Source organism: Onychomys torridus, chromosome 1 (assembly GCF_903995425.1).
Source record: "Onychomys torridus chromosome 1, mOncTor1.1, whole genome shotgun sequence".
Classification (NCBI taxonomy): domain Eukaryota; kingdom Metazoa; phylum Chordata; class Mammalia; order Rodentia; family Cricetidae; genus Onychomys; species Onychomys torridus.
Window position 1 is genome coordinate 111,674,442 of NC_050443.1, and position 23,021 is coordinate 111,697,462.

Genomic DNA, 23,021 nt, shown 5'->3' on the forward strand with positions numbered 1-23,021 from the left:
GGATCTGGTCAGGCCCTGAGTGGTGGCAAGCTGCCCTATAGTTTACAGGATGCTAAGCAGCATCCTGGATCCTTCTCTGTTAGATGCTAGCAGCGTCTCCCAAGCTGTGACAACAGGGGTCTTCAGACAAGTGTCAAATGCTCTTGGGAGTATAACGTCCCCTTAGTCAAGTTCCTGGGTTGGGCGAGACCTTCCTTAGAAGAGCAAGGCTGGCCAGGGCCTTAGCTTTGAAAACCTAGCACAATACCTTGATTTGAATGAAGCCTTTGGTCTAAAGATGTGTGAAATGATGAAAAAGATGTATAACACGACTGAAGAAATCTTTCAGAGCTTGGTAAACTTTAGAAGATAGCGGTTTCAAAGCAATTTAAGCTGATATCAATTGATTTCAACCTAAAAAGAGAGAAGGAATCAGCTGTGGCCAATCTGACCCACATGCTCCAAGTTTTATCCCCCACCTCTCTATATCCCCCCCCTCCCTAAATCACTTGGTCACTTTGAATGTGGATCTCCTAGTGAGGACTCCATCGCCTGGGAGCTGACATCCCAGAGAGATTTCCACAGGAAAAGGGGCTGCTAGCTGGTTCTGCAGGTGGGCTGTGAGAGGGAGTGACAGGCTTAGGGGCACCTCAGGAGGGAGTCTGGGTTCAGAACTGTGTGATGGGGAAGGACCAGCTGTTTTTCTTTAGAACTTAGAATTGTAACAGTTTGAAATTGGTGGTAATGTTAATCAGAAAAGTGGTGGGGGTAGAGGGACCCCTGTTTATCCCATTTTCTCAGAGACCCCCCCCCCCCTTGGTGCTGTTCATTGACCATCTAGATCAGGAGCTGCAAACTGAAGCCGGGCAGGCATTGCAAGTGTGGGAGGGGTGTTGGACATGGTGGAATGTGAGAGGGTGAGGCAGTGCCGTGCTAGGCGGCAGTAGGTGTGTTGGGCATTTGCCATGAATCTCTTATGTACCTTTGAGCTCAGCCATGCTGATTTGAAAGACATGGAATGTAGAAAAAGTGAAACCACAGACTAGTAGTTGAAGAGAATGTCTTCCTATGGCCAGCTGCATTGAGGTTGAGCCTGTGGATCTGCCTCCCCCTCGCCCCTTCAGAGTTGACATCCATGTCCCTGTGCTAGCCATTGTCCCTCTCAATTTCCCATTGATCTTATTGTCTTTTTAGGCTGGTTGTCCTCACTATTTCCCCCTTAGCAGACTACCATCCCCCTTTAAGGAGTTTCTCACATGCTCCCCACCTCCATGTGAGTATGAGCCCCATTTGCTCTCCAAACATAGGGAGCTAAAGCAGTTGTCTTTGTTGTTGGCATGTTTTAGCCACTTTGGTAAAAGAGCAACATGTTGTGCCAATTGCTGGGGTTTCCTTGGTCACAAGAGACATTAGGAAGGGTTATTCTGCTATTGGCACTCATGAAGAATTACCTCACAACTTGAAAATGTCCCAGTTCTTTGGATCAGTCTGTGAAGTTTCTCCTAACATGTGAAAAACAGGTCTTTCCCAGTAAAAGAAACAGTTGAGTAGGAAATGTGAGCCCCGCAGACAGGGACAACTCCATGTCTTCTTGGAAGTGACGATGAACATCCACCCAAGGCCACAGGAGAGAGCGTGAGCTCGAACCTCCCACCCCTGATTGTGGGTGACAGCTCTCCATCTGCTTTCTCTAGGGGAGCCTATAAGTAGCGAGCACTTCCATCGTGCTGTCAATGTGAATGATGAAGATCTCCTGCTTCGAATATTGGAAGGAGGGTGAGAGAGCGCAGCCAGCCTTTCTGTTCTTTCTTCCAGTGCCCATTAGGTGCACAGGCCTGTATGGCACAGCTTTGTCTTGTTTTCCCAGACAAATTCTCTACTGCCTTCAAAAGCACCTCCTACGTTTACCTCAGGTGACTGGTATGAGGTAGGGAAGTCTAGTTAATAAAGAGTCATAGAGACCCCTGTAAATGACATGGTTTGTGATTTTTTAATGAAAACTGTAAAAGAAAATTACAGGTCTGGGCATCATGCTTTGGCTGCAGAAACAATTATTATCCTTTTGATTATCCAGCCCAGCATTTAGTACAGGACAGTCTGAAATGACCACATGTAATACTAGGTGATGCCAGGAATCAGCAAACCAGCTGTCTTGAAGACTAGAAGGTTGGTAGGACGCTAGAGAAAAAAGGGGGTGGGGAGGACATGGTTGCTGCAGGAGGGGTGCTTGAGGCTGCCTCCCATGTAGATGTACTTTAGATTCTTCTGTAGCGTGGTTTTGTGTACCACAGAAGGCAGTGGTTTCTGAACTGGGGTCTGGCAAGTTGATGAGAAGGTTCCACAGAATACCAGCCTCCTTGGCTGACAACACAGGATGTGTGTTCTTCTCTGAACAGTATCTATACATAGCCAGTAGGAGAGTAGGAGCCAAGGGAAGAGCCCAGGCTCTGGCCATGCCTGCTCCTATGGTGGAGCTGAGCATTGGTGCCGTGCTGTTGCCAGCTCATGCCAAGAGGCTTTGCTGGTCACAGACTATTTGATGGAAAGGCACAACAATTTTGAGTTGAAGGAAGCTTCTGTTCCCAGTAAATGACAAGGTTTTTCATGAAAACTTGAACCTTTAAAAACTATTGGGGCACTGTAAGATAACAAAAACTTCATGGCCCAAGAGAAACTGTCACTTTTGATAAATGAACCATTTCAGCACCCCCCACCCCACGGGTCCTGCAAAGTGCTGTTAACTTCAGGGATCTTTACTGTGAATGACAACCTCTTCTCTGCTTTCCTTAAGCCATGTAAAGGTGGACGTGCCTAACAAGTTTGGCTTTACTGCCCTCATGGTTGCTGCTCAGAAAGGCTATACCAGGTGGGTCTCCCTGTACCTGTAGGTTGTAGCCAGTGTGGAAGGGCAGCCTCTCTTCTTTCCATTTCCCAAGCTGTCCCCTGGAATGGCTTCCAGTCAGGTGCTTGTGTTAGGTTAGGAAGCACACAGACAGGTTTGTATTTAGTCTCACACCGTATATTGTACACATCCTGCGAACAGTCAAGATTGGACTTTGAATTTCTTTAAATGGAGGTGAGCGAGGGAACTTTGGGAACAGGCTTTCCCTTGAGGTTGCCATTATCTATCCCACAGGGCTGGCTGTAAGTGCTAACATCTTATCTTTCAATCATATTTGTCTTTTAATTGCAACAATGCCATTTTGAGCGACAATAGAAATGTGTTCTCATTAGGTGTGTCTGTTTGATCCTCTATTAAAAATGGCCATTAAAATGACATGAACTTTGTGCCTTGTGGGCAGGGTTGGGAGTGATGGAGGGCTGGGACCCTTGTTTTCAGCGGGGATCAGTGGGCTTCCAGCTTAGCAGTGCCTGTCTTCAGAATGGGTCGAGGGAGGTGTGGTAAGGGTGCCCTGAACGGCAGATGACTGAGTTCCGTTGGGTTGCCATGGGCTCCGAGTCGCCAAAGCCCTTCGTCTTACTACTTTCAGCTTTGTTCCTGCAGGCTTGTGAAGATCCTAGTTTCCAATGGCACGGATGTGAATCTGAAGAACGGAAGTGGCAAGGACAGGTAGGAGGTGGGGTGACTCTGAGAGCTGGCTCGCTTGTGCTGTGTTATGAGACTGTACTCAGGTTTGTTTGTTTGTTTGTTTGTTTGTTTTTGCCTTTTCCAGTTTATTGTGAAAGTTCCGAGAGGTGAGTGGGCCCCACTGGGGAGGTGAAGGGACAAAGGCTGCCTTGTTCTTCTGTGGTTTCATTCATCAGATACAACCTGTCCAATCTTCTCCAGCTCAGTAACCCATAGCTCTAAAAACAGTACCATCAGCGTTGGCACATGGTTTCTTTCTTACATTCCAGCCTTCCTCTGCTGCCCAAGAAGCCCAGGTGTTTGTAAAGAAGCAGTCAAAGTCAGTATCAGAGATACCACTGCAAAACATTGCTGTGATTTCTAGTACACGAGTTGGGGTTGCAGCACAGGTTCCCAGCCTTCCTAACACTGTGACTTTAATACAGATCCTCACGTTGCGGTGACCTCCAGTCATAAAATGATTTCATTGCTACTTCATAATTGCAGTTTTGATACTGCTATAAATTGCAATGTAAATATCTGATATACAAGATGTCTGATATTTGACCCTTCAAAAGGGGTCACAACCCACAGGTTGAGAAGAGTGCTTAGTATTCATGGACAGACAGATGAAGGAACATTTTGAAATACTTAAATATGAACTGTTTAGCAGTTAGATATAACTATTTCAGCACATCCAGCATTTATTTGGTGATGATTACATGCCAGGTGCCATGCATGGGTCAAACACAACACCTTTCCTCAGGATGCTCACAGGGTACATGGTATACACAGGCTTAAGGCTTGGGCACTGCATTCATGCATTTTTGTGTGCCATATTTTGTGTTTTTTTTTTGTGTCTATGCATGCATGCACATGGGCATGTGTCAGTGCACATGTGAGTGCACATTTGTTTGAATGTGGATATAAAAGTATGTGGAGGCCTTAGTTAAGGTGTTAAAATTGGAAGAAATCCACCTTGCTTTTTGAGGCAGGGCAGGCAAGTTCCAGGGAGCTTCCTATCTCCACTTCCACCACCAGTGACAAGTTGCAGGTGCAGCTGTCATACCTGGCTTTTTCCTGAGTGCAAGCACTTTACCTACCTACTGATCTCCACAACCCCAGATGTGGCTTTCTGAAGCCAGAAAGCCCATCTAGCCCATTCCAATGTGGTGACAGATAACATCTAGACACCATTTTAAAAATTATCTTTCCATGTGACTCTTAAATCAATTTGGAACTAAGCCATCAATTGACTGAAGATTTTGAAAAGAATAATACCAGTTTGCAAAGGAAACACTTTAAGGAAGGTAGAAAACAGGCAAGAATCAAAAGAGAAAGGGATTAGTGAGAATATTTTCATGTTGCAAAAATGTATGGGACGACTCTTAACAAAAATCTTCATGATAAACCAATGTCTTATACATCAAAGAAAGAGAAATAAAATTGGACACAGGGAAGAGAAATAATGGTTATAGAAGGCATTTGAAAGTGAAAAGAAAATGATGCATTGTGTCCCATAATAGATTTGGTAATTGTGTTGAAATGTATACTTTTTAGAGAAACTCAGAGCCACCAGAATCAATCTAAGAAGTGGAAAGTCAAAAATGAACAGTATCCATGTAAACCATGAGAAAATGTGTTCCTGTGCTCACTCCTTAGAGGCTCTTGCTTCCAATTTGCATGTCTGTACTGAGCTTGCAGTTTCCACAGCAAAGACAAGCTGGAAAGCTGCAGGGAATGTCAGCGCTATTGATAACATATGAGAAGGGCTGGGGTGCAGCTCAGGGTTAGCCTAGATGTACAAATCCCTGGGTTCAACCCCACTACTGGAAAAAAAATGGCAGCAGGTCCTTTGCATGTCTGTAGGTATTTATATTTGTAAGCCACTTCCTCCCAGTCAGAAAGATATTTAAGAAGGTAAGGAAATTCCTATTAGAAGACTTCTAACATAAGATTCTCCCTTAGTAGATTCAAGGTGAAGGGAGAACCTGGGTGTCAGAATCGGCCTAGGTGTCTGTCAGCAGAAGAACATAGGGAGAGATGTGTATACTCACAGTGGAGTTTCATTCAGCCATAAAGCACAACAAAGTGACACCTTCTGGGAAATGGACGCATCCGGGCATGATCAGATTAAGTGAAATATGCCAGATTCTGATAAATGTTGCATTTATCTCCTATCTGTGGACTCTAGGGTTTATATAGATACATACAGTAATTTATGTATAAATTATACAAAAGCAGAAGCAGGACAGGGCAGGGGCAGATGGGAAAGTAGCCCAAAGGAGAGCAAGGAGAGTGGGGGGGTGTGCATCGAAGTATGTGGTCTACTCGAGAGAAATTGTCCTTGTGAAACCCAACACTATGTACAATGAATATACATGTGCTGGATACATGTGCTTTATGTCAGTTTAACAGGCTAAGGTCATCTGAAAAGAGGGAACCTCAATTAAGAAAATACCTCCATAAGACAGGGATAAAGGCAGGCCTATAGGACATTTTCTAAATTGGTAGTTGATGTGGCAGGGCCCAGCCCTTTGTGGGTAGGTGGTGTCATCCCTGGGCTGATGGTCCTGGGTTCTATAAGAAAGCAGGCTGAATAGGCCATAGGGAGCAAGCCAGTAAGTAGCACCCCTCCATGGCCTCTGCATCAGCTCCTGCCTCCTGGTTCCTGCTCAGTTGGAGTTCCTGTTCTGAGTTCCTCCAATGATGGACTAGGATGTGGAAGTATAAGCCAAATAAACCCTTTCCTCCCCTACTCGCTTTTTAGTCATGGTGTTTTGTCACAACGATAGACACCCTAACCAAGACAATCCATCATTAAAAAAAAAAATTATGGCCAGATAGATGGCTCGGTGAACAAAGACCCTAATTCCCAGCACCTATGTAAAATGCCAGCATGAGTGTGTGCATCTATAACCCCAGCACTGTGGCTGGGCCTGTGGAGGCAGGAAGATGACTGGGGATTACCCACTGCTGGCCCAGCTTCAGGGTCAGTAAGAGACCCGCGTCAGGGGAGTAAGGCAGAGAGTGTTAGCATAGAAATCCTGTGCATATATACACCCCCAACAGACCCTCGGCCTTTGGACAGCACCTGACACAGAAATAGCAGGGATTGTCAATGTCTACGATTTGTTATTTTTTGAGATGGCAGGTGAGTTGGTCTCTGTCTTAGTTTAGGTTTTTATTGCTGTGAAGAGACACCATGACCAAGGCAACTCTTATAAAGGAAACATTTAATTAGGATGGCTTGCTTACAGTTTTAGAGGTTCTGTCCATTATCATCATGATGGAGAGCACAGCAGCGTGCAGGCAGATGTGGTGCTGGAGCCGAGAGTCCTACATTTTGACTCAGGCAACAGGAAGTCGACCGACTGTCACACTGAGGGAAGCTTGAGCAAAAAAGACCTCAAAGCCTGTCCCCACAGTGACACACTTCCTCCAACAAGGCCACACCTCCTAATAGTGCCACTCCCTTTGGGGGCCATTTTCTTTCAACCCACCACAGTCTCACTGTGTTGCCCATGCTGGTCTGGAACTCACACTCCTCCTGCCTCAGCCTCTGGAGGAGCTGGGATGACAGTTGTGTACAGTCCTGCCTATCTCTGTACAAAATGGTTTATTTATTTACTTTTTACTTTTTTTTTTTTAATAAAAACATTTCAGTTCTCCAGTGTCATTTCTTAGCACTGGTAAATCCTTTGAGTTTGCAGAGAGCTGGGTTGGGGGGTGTGGTGAAGAGCACAGGCAGCAGACAGCATGGTGTCAAACCCTAGTCCTTCAAGGGCACAGTACAAAGTTCCTCACCCTGGACAGCAACCTCAGCAGACATCCTTATGTAAACCACGGGGTTATTGCAGGCAACGAACGGGTTAATATATGGGCATGTGTGGATCAGGTCTGGCTCTTGGTGAATGCACCTTATATTTTATTCATGATTGGACAGTATTTTGGAAGATACGGGGTAAGAGGTGGTGCTTCTTCCTGGTCTTCAGAACTCAAGAGACAACTGTCAGTGACTTGAAACTTAATAAGGAGGTCTCCTGACATGGCAGTTATAAGATAATTAAAAACAACAACCCTTAATGCCAAGTGTGGTGGCGCATGCCTTTAATCTCAGCACTCAGGGGTCAGAGGCAGGAGGATCTCTGTGAGTTCCAGGACATCCAGGGCTCTGTTTAAAAAAAAAAGGTAGTAACTCATTTATATCTAAACACAGTAGAGTAGACTAATCCCCAAAGGCAAGAAGCCTGATGAAAATATCAGCTACAGAGCTATACTGAGAGATCCAAAGATTTAAAAAATTGAGAGATATGCCACACTTCAGAATGGCAAGACTATGGCACCATTTTCCATTTTTCTCAAATTAGCATATAGATTGAATATAGCCTCAAATGGAATTATTCTTGGGAACCCATCAAAATGATTGTAACTTATCTGAGAGAACAAATAGATGGTAATAGACACTACAACTTTGCCAGAGACACTGGAGACAGTTATTAAAATGCCTTAAGAGTTAAACTAATTAGTGAGCTGGGCACCGTATAAAAGATTAGAAGACAAACAAGATAGGCAGGACTTGATATATGATGGTAGAGGTGCTACAGAGAAAGTACTAGAAGTAGGCTATTTGAAAAAAAAAAAAAAGTAAGATTTTGACCTTCCAGCAAGCACCAAAGCACATGTCAAATGAACAGAAAATTACATGTAAAAAGTCATAAAACACCACTAGGAAGTAGGGATGCAGTCGCCTGACTTTGTGATGTGCAAGGCACAGAAGTAGGGAGGAACTAGCCAAGGAGAAGGTGTAGAGCTGAGGGCTGTCTGAGCAAACACTGAGGAATGTGCAGGGGACAGACCATGTGAATGCACGTCCACAGCCAGGAACAACTCACTCTGCCTGGTAAGATGAAGAGCGAGTCACACACAGAGACGGTGTGCAAGGTTTGTGCACAGCCTTAAGTAATTTACACGGACTGCAGTCAGTCCGTGTAAATAAAGTACCTCCTGTGTATTTGGTAATTAGTAATGGTAAAGGTGAAGTAAAATGGACATTTCCAGATGGAGTTGCTAGAAGCATGTCATGATGCACACAATTTGAGAATATATGAGGGCTAAACCCTGAGTGCTGGGGTCTAGCTCAGTGGTGGAATGTTTGCTGTGTGCTGTATGTAGGTAAAAATTTGAGCATCTATTTCTTCTCATTTTATGTGATAAAACACACTCACAATCTGAGATCCACATATACACAAATGATTTAGACACACAATCTGAGATCCATATATATACAAATGATTCACAGACAAACACACAGTCTAAGATCCATATATACATATACATACACACAAATGATTCACACATGTGCGCGCATGTACACACACACACACACACACACACACACACACACACACACACACGATGTAAAAGTAGAAAGGAGACTGGAGAGGAGGGGGCTGGCAGGAGGTGGGAGGGGAAGGAGAGGACAGTGAATATGTGCTAATACAAAGCTCAGAAAGGCCATGGCCACTCACACATGGATTCCATTCTAAGACTTCTACACCCAGAAAATGGCCCTAAGTGCAATTAAGATTTTATGGTCAGGGCGTCTTTCTTAGGATGATCAAGGGTTTGAGTATTCCCAGTGTCCTTGTGTGGTCATTTAGGGACTACCTTTCCCTACTGAAATGATCCTCCATTTTATTTTCCAACTATTTATTTAGACCATTTTCAAACATTTAGAAAAGATGGAAGAATAACACAGAAAACATCTGCCCATGCTCTACTAAGGCTTGGTGTAGGCAGAATTTTCTGTCTAGTCCGCCTATCTGCTCCGTCCCACCAGCCACTCCCCAAATAACCACACAGAGACTTAATATTAATTATAAATGCTTAGCCAATAACTTAGGCTCATTTTTATCTAGCTCTTATAACTGAACTTAACCCATTTCTATTCATCTATGTGCTGCCCCAAAGTTTGTTTACCTTATGTAGGTATTTCTCATCCTGCTCACTTTGCATCTCATGGCATCTCTGCTGACTCCACCCTTCCTCTTCCCAGCATCTTCCTAGTCTGGCTCTCCCACCCATTCTCTTTCTGACCAGCTACCAGCTAGTCAGCTCTTTACTAACCAATGAGAGTATTACATATTTACAGTGTACAAAGATGGTTCCACAGCAGCTTGGCAGGTGCTGACATTTGTCCATATTTGTAGAAACCCCCCTCCCACCCATGTACTTCACAGTCACCCTCAGTTGTGTGCTCCTGGAGGTGAGGTCATTGTTGCACACCTGCCATCACATCACACTTGGGGCACTTCTCACCAATTGCCTGGTGTCACTGACACCCAGTCTCCCACTTGTCCTTCAGATTTCACTATTTGTGTTTGGTGCTGGGGCAAGATCATGATTCAGCCTGTGCTTCCACATTGTGCCTGCTGGTTCTGCCTCTGTGGCTGCATTTTCTTTATTGAAGACCTGCTCTCTATCAACTCCCCTCCCTCTATCCTCTCCCTCCCTCTGTTCTTGATGCCCCTTCTCATTTTTCTCCTCTCTCCATTCTCTCTCCCTCTATTCTATCCCTCTCTCTACTCTTTCCCCTTCATTCTCTGTTTCTTTCCTCACAGCTGACATCTGAGGCTGACTACCTCACTGCATGCTGTGTTCTGGGCTTGCCTCTGTCACCTCCCAGTTGAAGGGTAGCATCTTAGCTTGCTCACCTAAACCTATATTTCCAGCAAAGGTATTTTTATGTTATAATTATAAAGGTTTGCCTGAATACAGGGTGCCATCTTCAGCAGGAACCTTGAGCACTTGTATTGTTTCTGTGTCAGCTATGGGATGCCCTACAGGTGGTGATTCCAGGCTTGATTCTGGTGGTAGTAGTGATAGATCTCTGTAAAGTTACATTTCCCCCATGGCAACTAGAAAGTGGCCTATAGGGCAATAACTTTGTATGATGTGACTACATCTATCCCCACTAACATCTTAAAGCTGCCCAGTATCTAGGAGTGCTCTCTGCCCATACAGTTATCCAATTAGGAGGTGCACAAAAGAATTTCACAATTCCATATTAGTTGGCAGTCTCTTACAAGGAAGAACCCCCCAGCAGCTGGAATGAACCAGTTTTGCTCTCTAAATGAGAGTAAAGGAGTGAACTGTCTGTTTTAGAGTAAAGAATTGGCTTAATAATGATTAGTGACAACATGGCCCGTGGTCCTTCACTACTCTGTTTTGAATATAATCTGGGTTTTATGGATATTTTGAAATCCAAATAATTTATACTCAATCACAGACAATATTCATTTTCAAAACACTTTTACATTTTGGGGTGTGTGTGTGTGTGTGTGTGTGTGTGTGTGAATGTATGTATGTATTAGTGCTCATGTGCCTCTGGGATTGAACTTGCTTTACCCGATGGGCCATCTTGCTCCAGTACTTTTTTTTTTTAAATTAAGACATAATCCAAATACCGTAGAATTCAGTGCTTTAAAGTTCATTCACAGGACTGTTCACCCATCATCACCACCGTGGGCCAGTTTCCTGACTCTAGAGACAATGCAAATATATTTCCCCTTCTTAGTCCAGGCAGCTATCAGCCTCCTGCTGTCTTTCTCATTAGGTTCTCCAGGATGTTTCATGAAAATGGATCATATGCTATGACTTTTGATGCCTGGTATCTTTTATTGTTCATGCTGTTATAAGATTTTTTTTTTTTTTCCTACTGTAGACTTGATTTCCCTTTTGTGGCTGACCCAACATTCCATTGTACAAATTTACTACATTTTAACTATCAGGACACCTGTACATTTTGTATGGATAAAACACAGTTTTTTTTGTTTTTGTTTTTTAAACTCAGTTGATGACTTTTTGATTTAATCCGGGTGGACAAAATGCAGACCCAAGGTCAGCGGTGACACCTATAGCAGACTCTGCTTTTTCTGTATGTTGCAGTCTCATGCTGGCTTGCTATGCAGGGCACTTAGATGTTGTGAAATACCTCCGAAGACACGGAGCTTCTTGGGATGCTAGAGACCTTGGAGGCTGCACAGCTCTGCACTGGGCTGCAGATGGAGGCCACTGCCCTGTGATTGACTGGATGATAAAGGATGGCTGTGAGGTATGGTCTTCCTTGCTTCCTTGTTAACCACACTGTCTTAGGGATTTTATTACTGTGAAGAAACATCATGACCACAGCAACTCTAAGAAGGAAAACATTTAATTGGGGTGGCTCGCTTACAGTTTCTGAGGTTCAGTCCATTATCATCATGGCAGGGAGCATGGCAGCGTGCAGACAGACGTGGTGCTGGAATAACTGAGAGTCCTATACCTGGGAGGCAACAGGAAGTCAACTGCCTCACTGGGCTGTATCCTGAGCATAGGAAACCTCAAAGCCCACCTCCACAGTGACACGCTTCCTCTAACAAGGCCAGACACTCTCCAACAAAGTCACACCTTCTGATAGTGCCACTCCCTATGACAGTATGGGGGCCAATTACATTCAAATGACCACACACACCATACTAGTAAGAACTTGAAAACCACCTCTGGGGTCTTGAAGAGGCAGGCGGCCTTGGTCACTTGCTGTGAGAAGTCTGAGAGGAGTCTCTGGCTCATAAACTTGAAAGGCCTTGGGGATCTGAGGCAACAACCAGGCTTCATCTCATCATGGAATCCAAGGGAAGTGGGTTGAGCTCAGAGCTGGCCCGATGCATCTGTGCTGCAGCTCTGTGCCTTCATTCATTGCTGGTGTCTGTTTAGTTGGTCAATGACGCCTTATTGAGCACCTGCTACATGCTGGAGATTCAGAGATGTGCACAGGTCTGGCTGCTTCTAGTAGCTTTCAAAGTTAGGTGGTTTTTATTCTTGCTCTCTCTCTGTCTCTCTGTCTCTGTCTCTGTCTCTGTCTCTCTCTCTCTCTCTCTCTGTCTCTCTCTGCATATATGTGATGTATGATGTATATACATGTTTGTATAGATATGTACACATGTGTACATGGGGAGGCCAGAGTTTGGTATTAGGTGTGATTGGCAGGTGATGGTCCTGGTAAGTTGAGTCTATGACCTGGAGCCTCAAGTCTGGGAAAGTCTCATTTCCCAGAAGATGTTGGTATATGTGTCTAGTCCTTCTCTGAGGTGTGAGTGAGGGAGAGCAGGTCTTGTACCTCGAGTCTCACTGGTTCCCTGCTGTTGATCTCAAGGTACTGATTTACCTTGAAGGAAAAATCCCAGTCCTTATGATAATTCCATTTTACCACATATTTCTTTATGCCTGAGGGACATTTGCAAGAGGTCAGAAGTCTTAGCAGGCAGGTTTCAGTGAGAGAGGTCTATGTGGTAGTGGTGGCCACAATGCCCTTGTATAGTTTACTATGAGTCTGTAGTGAAGGAAAGCTGATGTCTTCTGGGAAAGGAAAAGGGTTCTCAGGCAGTCAGGTTCTCTGATGTAAACACTGAAATTCTGAAATTTTGAAGTGTGGGTGTTCTGGGCTTCAGGTATACTACCAGCCATTGGGGTCAAATTCTACCTTCTGTAGCCCAGGAGCCATTTTCCAGAGGACAGGCCTGCATGAATGGGTCCCCTGGAGACGTCTGTGTCTACAGCTAGCTAGTAGGGATAGATGAAGACAACCCCACCTCATATTGTTGGCAGATTGAGAGTTGAGGGAGGGCTACCACCCTCCATGGGCAAGACTGAGACAGGCAGAGTTACCACTCCCTTTCCCAGGTGTAAGGATTTTATGTTGACATTTCCCTTAATGGGGAAACGTCTATGCATTTGATGTGCTGTGTGACCTGGGGGAAAGGTACTGGATTTCTGAGGCAGGTTTGATCATTTCTAAACTAGAAATAAAACTACACAGCCATACCCGACCCCTAGCACCAAACAGGCTATATGTACAGATGCTTTGGAGACTCTAAAGCCTCTTCTCAAGGCAGGTGCTTATTTTATTCAAACACAGCAGAGCCTGTTGCTCATAGTTGGCTATTTCTCTGAAGAAGAGCAGTGATGAGCTAGAGAGCATCATCAGTCTCATGTATCTGAGCATCTTGTGTCCCCAGGGCCTCCTGCTAGCCCCTTGTTGGTTATTTAGCTCTGACGGTTCACTGAAGCTGCGGATTCTCTTTGCACCTTTGAGGAATTGTTCTGTAGTGCTTCTCCCTCCCCCCTCCCCCTTCTCCCCCCCCCACCTTGGTGTGTGTGTGGGTCTATGTATACACATGTGTGCCCACTGTGCATGTACATACCCCCACGCTCTCTCTTATTTCCATCTTTACTCTTTATGGGTTGGTTGGGGATACCCTAGAATCTGGAGAGGTGACATTTATGTTTTTTTATTCCATGTGAGTTTTTGGAAGACTAAATTGAAAGAGTTGGTTATAAATTAGGTTTTGGACATTGGCTGTCTTCCTACTGGGCATGGCAGCATCCAGTTGGTTTGTGTGGTAGACCTGGTTTCTCTGCATGCATCATAAGCCGTGTGAAGTACAAATGGCATACCTTCTTCCCATCACTGTTTGTTCCAGGCATGATTTAAAGCACTATGACAGACAGCAAATGATGAAAGTCTACACGGCCAGGTGTGCTGGACATGCCTTTAATCCCAGCAGTGGAGATGGATTTCTGAGTTTGAGGCTGCCTGGTCTACATAGTGAGACTCTGTCTCAAATTAAGAAAGAAAAAAAAAAGAAAAAGAAAATAAACACTAGTGAAATTACAGCCAGGGAACTGGAGAGATGGTTCAGTGGTTAAGAGCACTGGCTGCTCTTCCAGGGGACCTGGGTTTGATTACCAGCACCCCCATGATGGCTTACAGCTGTCTGTAACTCAGCTCTAGGGGTTCTGATGCCCTCTCCTGGCCTCCGCAGCCACTGCATGCACAAGGTGCACAGAACATACAGGCAAAACACCCAAACATAGAAAATAAAACCAAAATTTTAAAATAATTAAAAACTACAGCTAAGGAAAGCAGATGGGTCCAGTATAAGGTATAATGGGGTCCCTTCCTAGCCTGTCTTGTTTTCATTTTAACAGTGAAGATGAGTATTCCAGGAGGGGGTCCTTGAGCTGTCTCAGCCAAGGGGGACCCCCTATGAGATTCAGTATATCCCCTCCCTGAACACAGACATGAATTCAGCTAGCTCACCCCAGGTCTAGAAAACCAGGGAGCCTGGGGAAGCGCACACACCCTCTGTATGTCTGCCCAGTGATCCCACAGGAAGAAGTGGTTGGACTGAGGCAGCTGTCCCTTTGGTAACGTAGGTAGATGTTGTGGACACTGGTTCAGGATGGACGCCACTCATGAGAGTCTCTGCTGTGACGGGAAGCCAGAACGTAGCCTCACTTCTCATCGAGGCTGGGGCTGACGTGAATGTGAGGGACAAAGATGGAAAGACGCCTCTCATGGTACGCCCTTCTCTCGGGGGTCTCAGTTTTTATTACCACTAGACACGGCTTGAGAGTTGAGCTGTTTATAACCGAACCCTGGGTTTGGTTGCATAATACTACTTATCCATTAACAAGCAGGGGAGGGTCACTATGGTCTATATATATTTGAAATTGTGCCCCACAATATTATCTGTCCATCCCCTCCCCGAAAGTACTTCTAAGGACTATCAACCCCAGTTCCCAGGGGTTGTGGGGTCAAAGTAGACCTGTTTAAACAATGAACTTGCTGCTTTTCTGCCCTGGGCTGTCCTGTGTCATTTCAGTGTGGACAGAGGGAAGAAACATTGTTTCCCTTTGCTGCAGTCAGCAAGAGGCAGGCCAGAGCAGAGATGCAGCAGATGCTGTGGGCAGTGGCCTGGCCCAGGGCTGCCTTGTGAGGAGGACCCCACCCCCACCCCTACCCCTCTGCCTGGGCTACCTGCTCTTGTGCTGGAGGGGAGTGCTTCTCACACCATACTTTTCTGTTTCCAGGTCGCTGTCTTAAACAATCACGAACAACTAGTTCAGTTACTTCTTGACAAAGGGGCAGATGCAAGTGTGAAAAATGAGGTAATGTTTATTGGGAGATTTTCCTTAGAGAAGAAAGACATGTATGAGACTTGCACACTCCAATCTGTAATTAAGTTCTGCTTCCTTCCAGTTTGGCAAAGGTGTCCTAGAAATGGCCAGAGTTTTTGACAGACAGGTGAGGACCTCCCTCCTGCTTACCAAAGCTGACTTTTATAGTTCTTTCAGACTCACAGAACCTGCCAAAATCTCGAAGGCCATCTACCTGTTTGTTGTGGTTTTTCTAGAATGTACTCTCCTTATTAGAAGAAAGGAAAAAAAAGCTGCCAAGGAAGTCCTCTGTCCACTGACTGGAGCGCCACCCATCTGAGAGGCTGACCAGAGCAAAACAGCAAACCCTGACTGCTGGGCCAGACATGTGATGTGCCGAGTCTCCGAGGACGAGACGTTTATTTATTTAGTTGGAGATTCACAGTGACTTTTATGTAACAGGCAACTCTTCCCACATTGAAATACATCTTTTTACCTAAGCACATGCATATGTGGTCTCCTCACTGGGCGGCTATAGAACAGGAATGTTTTCTTGCCCTGTGCCTTTGCAGTTAGACATGAAACCAAATATTTATGCGCTGGTGCTCCACAAACTCGCATGTGGGTCCCTACCCCTCCCACCCCCTCACCCCAAGCTGTCCTCAGGATGCTCCAGGCCTACTGGCCTTCTTCTCATGTGTTTCTTATTACCTCTCCCACACCACTACAGTCTAGGCTGCTGTCGCCTCCCGCAGCGGGGTGCCTCTTAAGCACCCAGGCGTTTTCTCTTAGGCCCTTGGCCTTACATCAAAGCTCCAGAATACATATCTGAAGATGGTGCTGTCCGTTAGCAGTGTTTAGTTGAAGGACATTGCTGGGGGGACAGGCCCATCAGTTCATGAGTTTGCACACACTCACCTCTTTGGTCAAAGATCCCAGCCCACAGGTGACTGGCCAGCTTCACCAATGAGTCGTGTATTGCATTTAGTGTAGAGAGCAGACAAGATTTTTGAGGCAAATCGTATTGTTTGTCAACAAAGAGAGGCTAACCACCACCAAGACTGTTGGTTAGGAGCTCTAAGAGAGAAATGTGGGAAGCTTTAGGTAGGCCAAGCTCAAACACCAGCAAAGTTAGCAGCACCACATGCGTTTTATGTCTCCTGGGACAAACTGAGGGCCTTCTAGTAAAGCAGCTATAAAGGCCCTCACAGGAGCGTACTATTTTTTTTTTTTTTTTTTAAAGCTAGGGAAGGCCCATGAGAAGGTAACCACGGTTCAACACTAGGTAAGCCACAGAGAGCGCAGCCATACATTGATGCAGATGTGAACAGCTGTCAGCTGTCAGGCTTCTCTGCAGAGGTCATAGAGCATTCAGCTGAGGACTGATCTGTGGGCTGTGTATAATCCTGTCTGTAGACGTTGCATTGGCACTTTTTCTTTCACATAAGGGCTTATCTTCTGCTTTGTTGGTGACCAGCATTGACACCCACCTTACAATCCTCTCTGGGTCTGATGGAAATGGCATTCACCGGCCCCTGCATGGGGAAGGAGTACATCTCACATGCTTCCTTGCCAGCATCAAGCTTGGCAACATTGTCAACTGTCTGGCCTTACTACTGAACCATGCTTACATTCTTGAGATGGTCACCCTGGGTTCTGGTGGACAACTGGGTCTGCATGCTCAAAAAGCCACAATATTTACCATGCATTTACCTGATGATTAGAAGGTTGTTTACAGCCTGCTTTTTTTTCCCCCCAAGTAACTCATGGTTCTATTTTTCTAACTCATTAAATTACATGCTTTATTTTTATAAATTCATTATTTATTTTTTATGCAAGGCTTTTTGTTGTTCCTTTTATAGACATCGAGCTCACTTTGTCTCAACTCTTTTGTTTAGTAATTTATGTATTTAGGCCTCTGAGTTTTCCCCTGGGGGAAACTTTGTTCTACTATCTTAAGGCTTTCTTTCACTAAACCTTCCCGTCCTAAGACACAATGGGGTCACCTGTTAGCCACCTTTGTGACTTCCGTTCAGACCTTCTGAACTGAATTATCAGAGACAGGGTAGAGGAGTAGATTTTAACAAGGACAATAGGTAAATGCTTCTAATTCTGGGAATTTGAAAAATATCCCATAGTATAGACATTATTTCCAGTGTTACATTTGCTGTTCTCTAGGTGGCTGAAGAATTCCTACATTGCTCGGGCACACAGTTGTTTTGTTGGCTTTTGTTTGTTTGTTGATTCTTTGATCCTGAGAAGCACTAGGGCAGAGGTCTGATTCTGTGCATTTGGAAGGCCTGTGTGTGTGTGTGTGTGTGTGTGTGTGTGTGTGTGAATTTGATTTGTTAGTCACCTGGTGACGTCATAAAACCTAATCGCTTTGTCTTGGGTTAAGTAGTAACAACAGAAATTCATTTATTTTTGCTATAATTTTGAATATATATATTTTATTTTCTGCAGTTTTATGAAGTTGGATGCTATTTTAAAAATGTGTAAGTATATGTCTATCACATTTAGATTTTCTTTGTTGACAATCTGATATCTTATGATTTCTTTGAACTTTTCTGTAAGTAATGTGAAGTTTTAAAATGGTTTTGATCGGTTATGAATTCACATTGTTCAGAATGGTATCGGCTCCCCACTGCCTCACCGTGCTGTGTTTTGACAGGCATTTTCTCTCGTCTTTGTCCCCAGGACTGGCAACCCTTCCCCCTTCTCCTCAGCTGCTTGTCCAGTGCTCCAAGATGCCCTTGCATTTATAAATGCTTGAAAACATACTTTTCTACACAAGACCATCCCTTTATTTTTATATCAATAATCTTCTGAATAACAAATGAGACACCCAATGTTTATCTGTTTACTGTTTATTGGATATAATATTCTTAACAATGACATTTTCTACTGAACTAGTAGGCTGTATTTACTTGTAGATTCCCCATGTGAGAAATGCGTACAACAATAACAGCATGTAACATACAAATGTGAAAACGTGAGTTTATCAAAGCGCTATCAATGGATGAAGCCCAACAGAATGACTCTGCAGGTTAACCGAGATGTATCGTTAATCAGAAAGGAGCTAAGCAGCCTGTGGCCAGTTAGAGCTATCTCGGTTGCTGCCACAAACATTGAGATGATTGGCTTCCCAATCACTGCCAAGTTGCCCAGATAGGACTTTCAGTTCTCAGTGTCCTGCCTTGGAGTCTCATGACATTTGTGTGTGGGTATGTTTTCTGGTCACTGCCGTATGAAGTACCAACATATAAGGCCAAGGAGGGCAAACAAGCATTTGACTTGTTTGTAAAAGAAGTCACATGACACTGAATCTGTCTCAATTTAAATGTACTAAATTTAGGACTAGAATGTTACTTTCTTGGAGAATTACAGATATTACGGAACATGTTCTTTGAAGGTGGGCGGGTGATGGGGCTCTTAACCTGCAGATGCCCAAATCATTTTCCAGTTGAAAATGACTCTTGAGTTTCAGGCCTTCTGGCAATCTCATCCATCATTGAGCATCCCAACAAGTCCGTATGCAGCATTTCTGTTCCTAGTTTCTCTCTTATGAGAGAAGCTTGCAGTGGTTTGATAATAAAGGGCTATTCCTTTCCCGTGTGTGTGTGTGTGTGTGTGTGTGTGTGTGTGTGTGTGTGTGTGTGTGTATGCTTGTATGTTCTCCACAAAAGGCACGGAAATGGTACTTTCACGTCTGTGCAAATGTCTCCTGCCAGGGTCCCCACTGCCCAGTGGTTCTGAGCATGGGGCTCACAGATCCGGGAGAACTACTTCATCAGAGTTTAAAAACAAGAGATCCGGTTGCAGCCACAGCTTTTTTACTGTCAGTACTAACTTGATTTTCTATGTCCAGCTTCACCTTCTAATCAGAGCAAGGCATTAGGAGGGAGGTCAGTGTGGTTGATATGCTGTGGGATCGATTCAAGGCTGGTGTGTGCTGGGGGGTTGCTCTATACTATGGCCCTGGAGAAGGTTGGGCTGTACTGTCCAGTAGGTGAACTTTGAAGGGTAGGCACACCCCGTAACAGTTGCCACTTTGGCATGAAGTAGTGACAAAGGCAGAGCTTGGCTCTCTCAGATGAGAGAGTCTTTGGCCTGGGGTCAGGCCAGAATAAGGCATTTGTGATTGGCAAGAGAGAAAGGCAGATTGGTGCTTGTGTTTTCCTGTGTACTTGGTGTGATGGAGTTGTGTGGCAAAACTAGGAGTGGAGGGCTAGTTTCTAGTATGAGTGGAAGAGACAGAAAAAATGGCCTCTGCAGTATCCTCACTCACTTGGCCACACTGCTCAAAACACCCCGCTCTTGGTTCTGGGGAGCTTCTGGGACTGCTGGTGTCTCTTAGTCTGGGTCATTTGTGTGTGACTGAGGCCATTTGAGAATGGTGGGGGAGGATCTGTAGACAGTGTCCCTGGGCTGGGACCTGATCTAAGAGAATTAAAACATGAAGCAAGCCTCAGAGGAAAGAGCTGCAAGTGGCCAGGCGCCCTTCTGCCCAGTCATTGTCCTCCTAGTTGTCAGGGTGCCGCTGGCTCAGAGTGCTCAGTAAACATCTGCTGAGAGGCAGGAGGATGCTCAGGCCTTCCCATTGGCCCAGCTCCAGCCTCTTTGTAGCACCATGGGGATCACAGGCTCCTAAGAACATTCAAACACAGATCAGGGTTTGGCAGTTCTTAGGGAATGCATTGATGGGTTGTATTGATTTGCTGGAGAACAATGACCCATAGCTTCAGCCTGAGAATTCCTAATAAAGTTAAGAAGGCATAAAAACGCCTCCTCAGAGACCAGTTGGGAGTATTTCTTCCCGTGGAGTTTAATTTGTTGCTTGTGTGGTTTCTGTGATGTCACTCCACATGTGTAAGCTGGAAACGCTCCCAGAGAGTGCAAACTCGGCGTGCATATTTTGAAATGGAAAACTGTACTGTTGTTCTTCATCCGAGTCCACGTGCTGGGAAAACAGACTTGGGAATACTGTAGGTGACCAGCTTTTATGTGGAATGCCTGCGAAGTTTCCCTGCCTGGAAAGTGGGGTCCCATCACCACTAACTATTCCTTGATACAGGAAGGAAATGAGAACATCCAGCCATGCCTCATGTCCAGGCACTGGACCACTCTCCTGGACCTTCGCAGGGATGGTCTCACAAAACTCAACCAACTCTAATCACATCTACAGTGTGCTGAAACATAAGATAGACTGCAGTTGAATTGTGAGTATTCACTTGGCTGTCTGTCATGTGAAGGATGTAGAAAGGGAGAGGAAAACCACTCTCTTTCAAAACACCTCAATGCTAGTTATTGGTTCCTAAGTATTGTTAAAATTGAGGTTGTTGCTAAACATGCTTTATTTGATAACTACTATATCTTAGAAGTATTCCTTTAATAATACTGTCTGTCCTGTAAGGAATATCAGGATTAAGTATATTCTTATTCAGAAATGGATGCTGGTTCTGGAAAAGCAAGCAGCCAGCACAGCTCAGCTGAGAAGGCACCATTGGCACCCTTGGCACCCTTGGTAGCCACTGGAGAGATGGCAGAAGATCACAGTTCTCACTTCCTTTAAGCCAAACTCTCCCTAGTCCTCCAAAACCAAGGTACAGAAATGACAGAAGAAATATGGGTTCCTAGCTTCCCTCTCACTCCCACCCAAAATGGGCTCACACAGCTCTGTAACTTTTCCAGTTGTGTATGTCTGGCCTTAATACAACTACCCAACGTCACATTGGTTACAAAAATTCTGTATGTATCCTGGCGGCAGCAAAATGGTCACCATGCCACAAAAAGAGGCAGGCTATGAGAGTTCTTTTATGCATCTGTGATGTGGATTTACTTATCCACCATCACGAAGGCCATGTTTCCCAAAGCTGAATACAGTTTTGGACTCTGGAAAGAAAACCAAATTCTAAGCCTATATTTTCCCATCTGCTTCAAGGCATAGGCCAGCCATTGATATGACCCTTCCAAAGAAGCCTGATTCTAAAATATTCAGATGTTACGGAACCTCAGTTACCTTCTATTGTAAAAGCTGGTCATCCCAACACTCTGCCAGGACACAGTGAAGGCCTCTGGCACTTTGCCTTACATGATTTTTTTTGAAAAACATGTATCTTTCATAACATTAGGTTGAGGCATCTTAAAGATCTGCTCCTGAAGGTGGCTTTCTAGACATCGGAAAAGTAAAAGATGGAAGGGTTGCCTGGCTGTCTTCCTTTCATGAGCCTTCAGCATTGGGGAACTGATTTCTTTGACATCTTATGATGCGCTAATAGGTATCTTCCTAGTGTGGGAAAGACTGAGACTATGCTGAAGAAAACAAGATGCCCTGAAGGGAGCAGATGGGTGACTTTGGGTTCTTTGTCCAATGACGACTAATAAGGACAGCAGACATAGGCTGTACAATGAGAATAGCATTCCATGTGGTTATTACTTTTGCAAGCATATGGATTCTACCTAATTTTTAATAAGTCGAGCCTTGCAGTAAAAGAGATTTTTATCTCCAGGGTTGATCGACTAGCTCTGGTTACCAGTTCACATCTGAAAATGTTTATGGTCCCATAGAAAGCCTCCTCTATCTGTCAGAACACAACAGGGTCATTGTATTACAGTCAAGACAATGTGGTAATTTGCTTAGCTCTAAAGGGGGCAGGAGACAGAGGTCTGCAGTGCCTGGTCAGTGGCTTTCCTGCAGAAACACCACTGTTCCCAATGTAAACAACACACCCATGCCAGCACTCTACAAAAGGGCACCCAGAGAGAAACTCCTCCTGGCTCTGGGAGCAAAGGCTTGTGTAGCACCACAGACTTCTTTGCCCTCCAAAGGTGTTCACAGCCCCTCAAGGTCAAATGTCTGCCTGGACTAGGGTTCCAGTCTCTATCCTGGTGTGGCCACACCTCAACCTTCTTGCTTGTGTCTAAGGTTTTCTCCAAAGCTGCTGGCCAGAACCAGATACTACCAGTTGTCTTGAGAGCCTCAGGGCACAGGGTCTGAAGCCTTGTCAGTATGCAGAGCCCAAGATCTTCCTGAAGGCCCTGGCTACAGCCCAAGATGGGGATTAAAAAAAAAAAAAAAAAAAAAAAAAAAAACCAAAAAACAAAAACAAAAAACAAAAAACCCATTCCAGGTTCCACTTGGGGTCTCCTGAGCTGTGTGTCTGGTGCTATAACACAGCCGTGGGGAGTTTGGGAGCTGTTTTCCAATAAGGCCTCGAACAGAAAGTAAACAACTCGTCTTGGATCCCAGCAAGCAGGATATTTCAAGTCCGCCAGAAGAAGAAAAGCACAAGGAGCCTTCTGTAGAAACCCCCGTGATGGTACAAATGCCTGCTACGGCGCCCTGCGCAGTAATAGACACTTAGCATAAATTAATAACTTACAAGTACCTGAGCAAGGACATAAAGCACCACAGCACAGCACCGACGGCAGCAGCTCACAGTTCTGGAAACAACGGCGTTTGAAACACTTTAAAAATTCTGAAAGTTGGTAC

At 44.9% G+C, this 23,021-nt stretch overlaps 1 protein-coding gene across 1 annotated transcript in view; it reads left to right on the forward strand.

Annotated features, from left to right (window-relative positions):
• Fank1 (fibronectin type III and ankyrin repeat domains 1) overlaps positions 1–16,725 on the forward strand; it is a 107,674-nt gene extending 90,949 nt beyond the window's left edge. The window contains exons 4-11 of the mRNA XM_036168666.1: positions 1,674–1,755; positions 2,771–2,845; positions 3,485–3,550; positions 11,498–11,663; positions 14,807–14,950; positions 15,464–15,541; positions 15,633–15,677; positions 15,787–16,725. Of these exons, the coding sequence (XP_036024559.1) occupies positions 1,674–1,755; positions 2,771–2,845; positions 3,485–3,550; positions 11,498–11,663; positions 14,807–14,950; positions 15,464–15,541; positions 15,633–15,677; positions 15,787–15,849 (719 nt within the window). The 3' untranslated portion in view covers positions 15,850–16,725. The remainder of the gene's footprint in view (positions 1–1,673; positions 1,756–2,770; positions 2,846–3,484; positions 3,551–11,497; positions 11,664–14,806; positions 14,951–15,463; positions 15,542–15,632; positions 15,678–15,786) is intronic.
• The last annotated feature ends 6,296 nt before the right edge of the window (positions 16,726–23,021 follow it).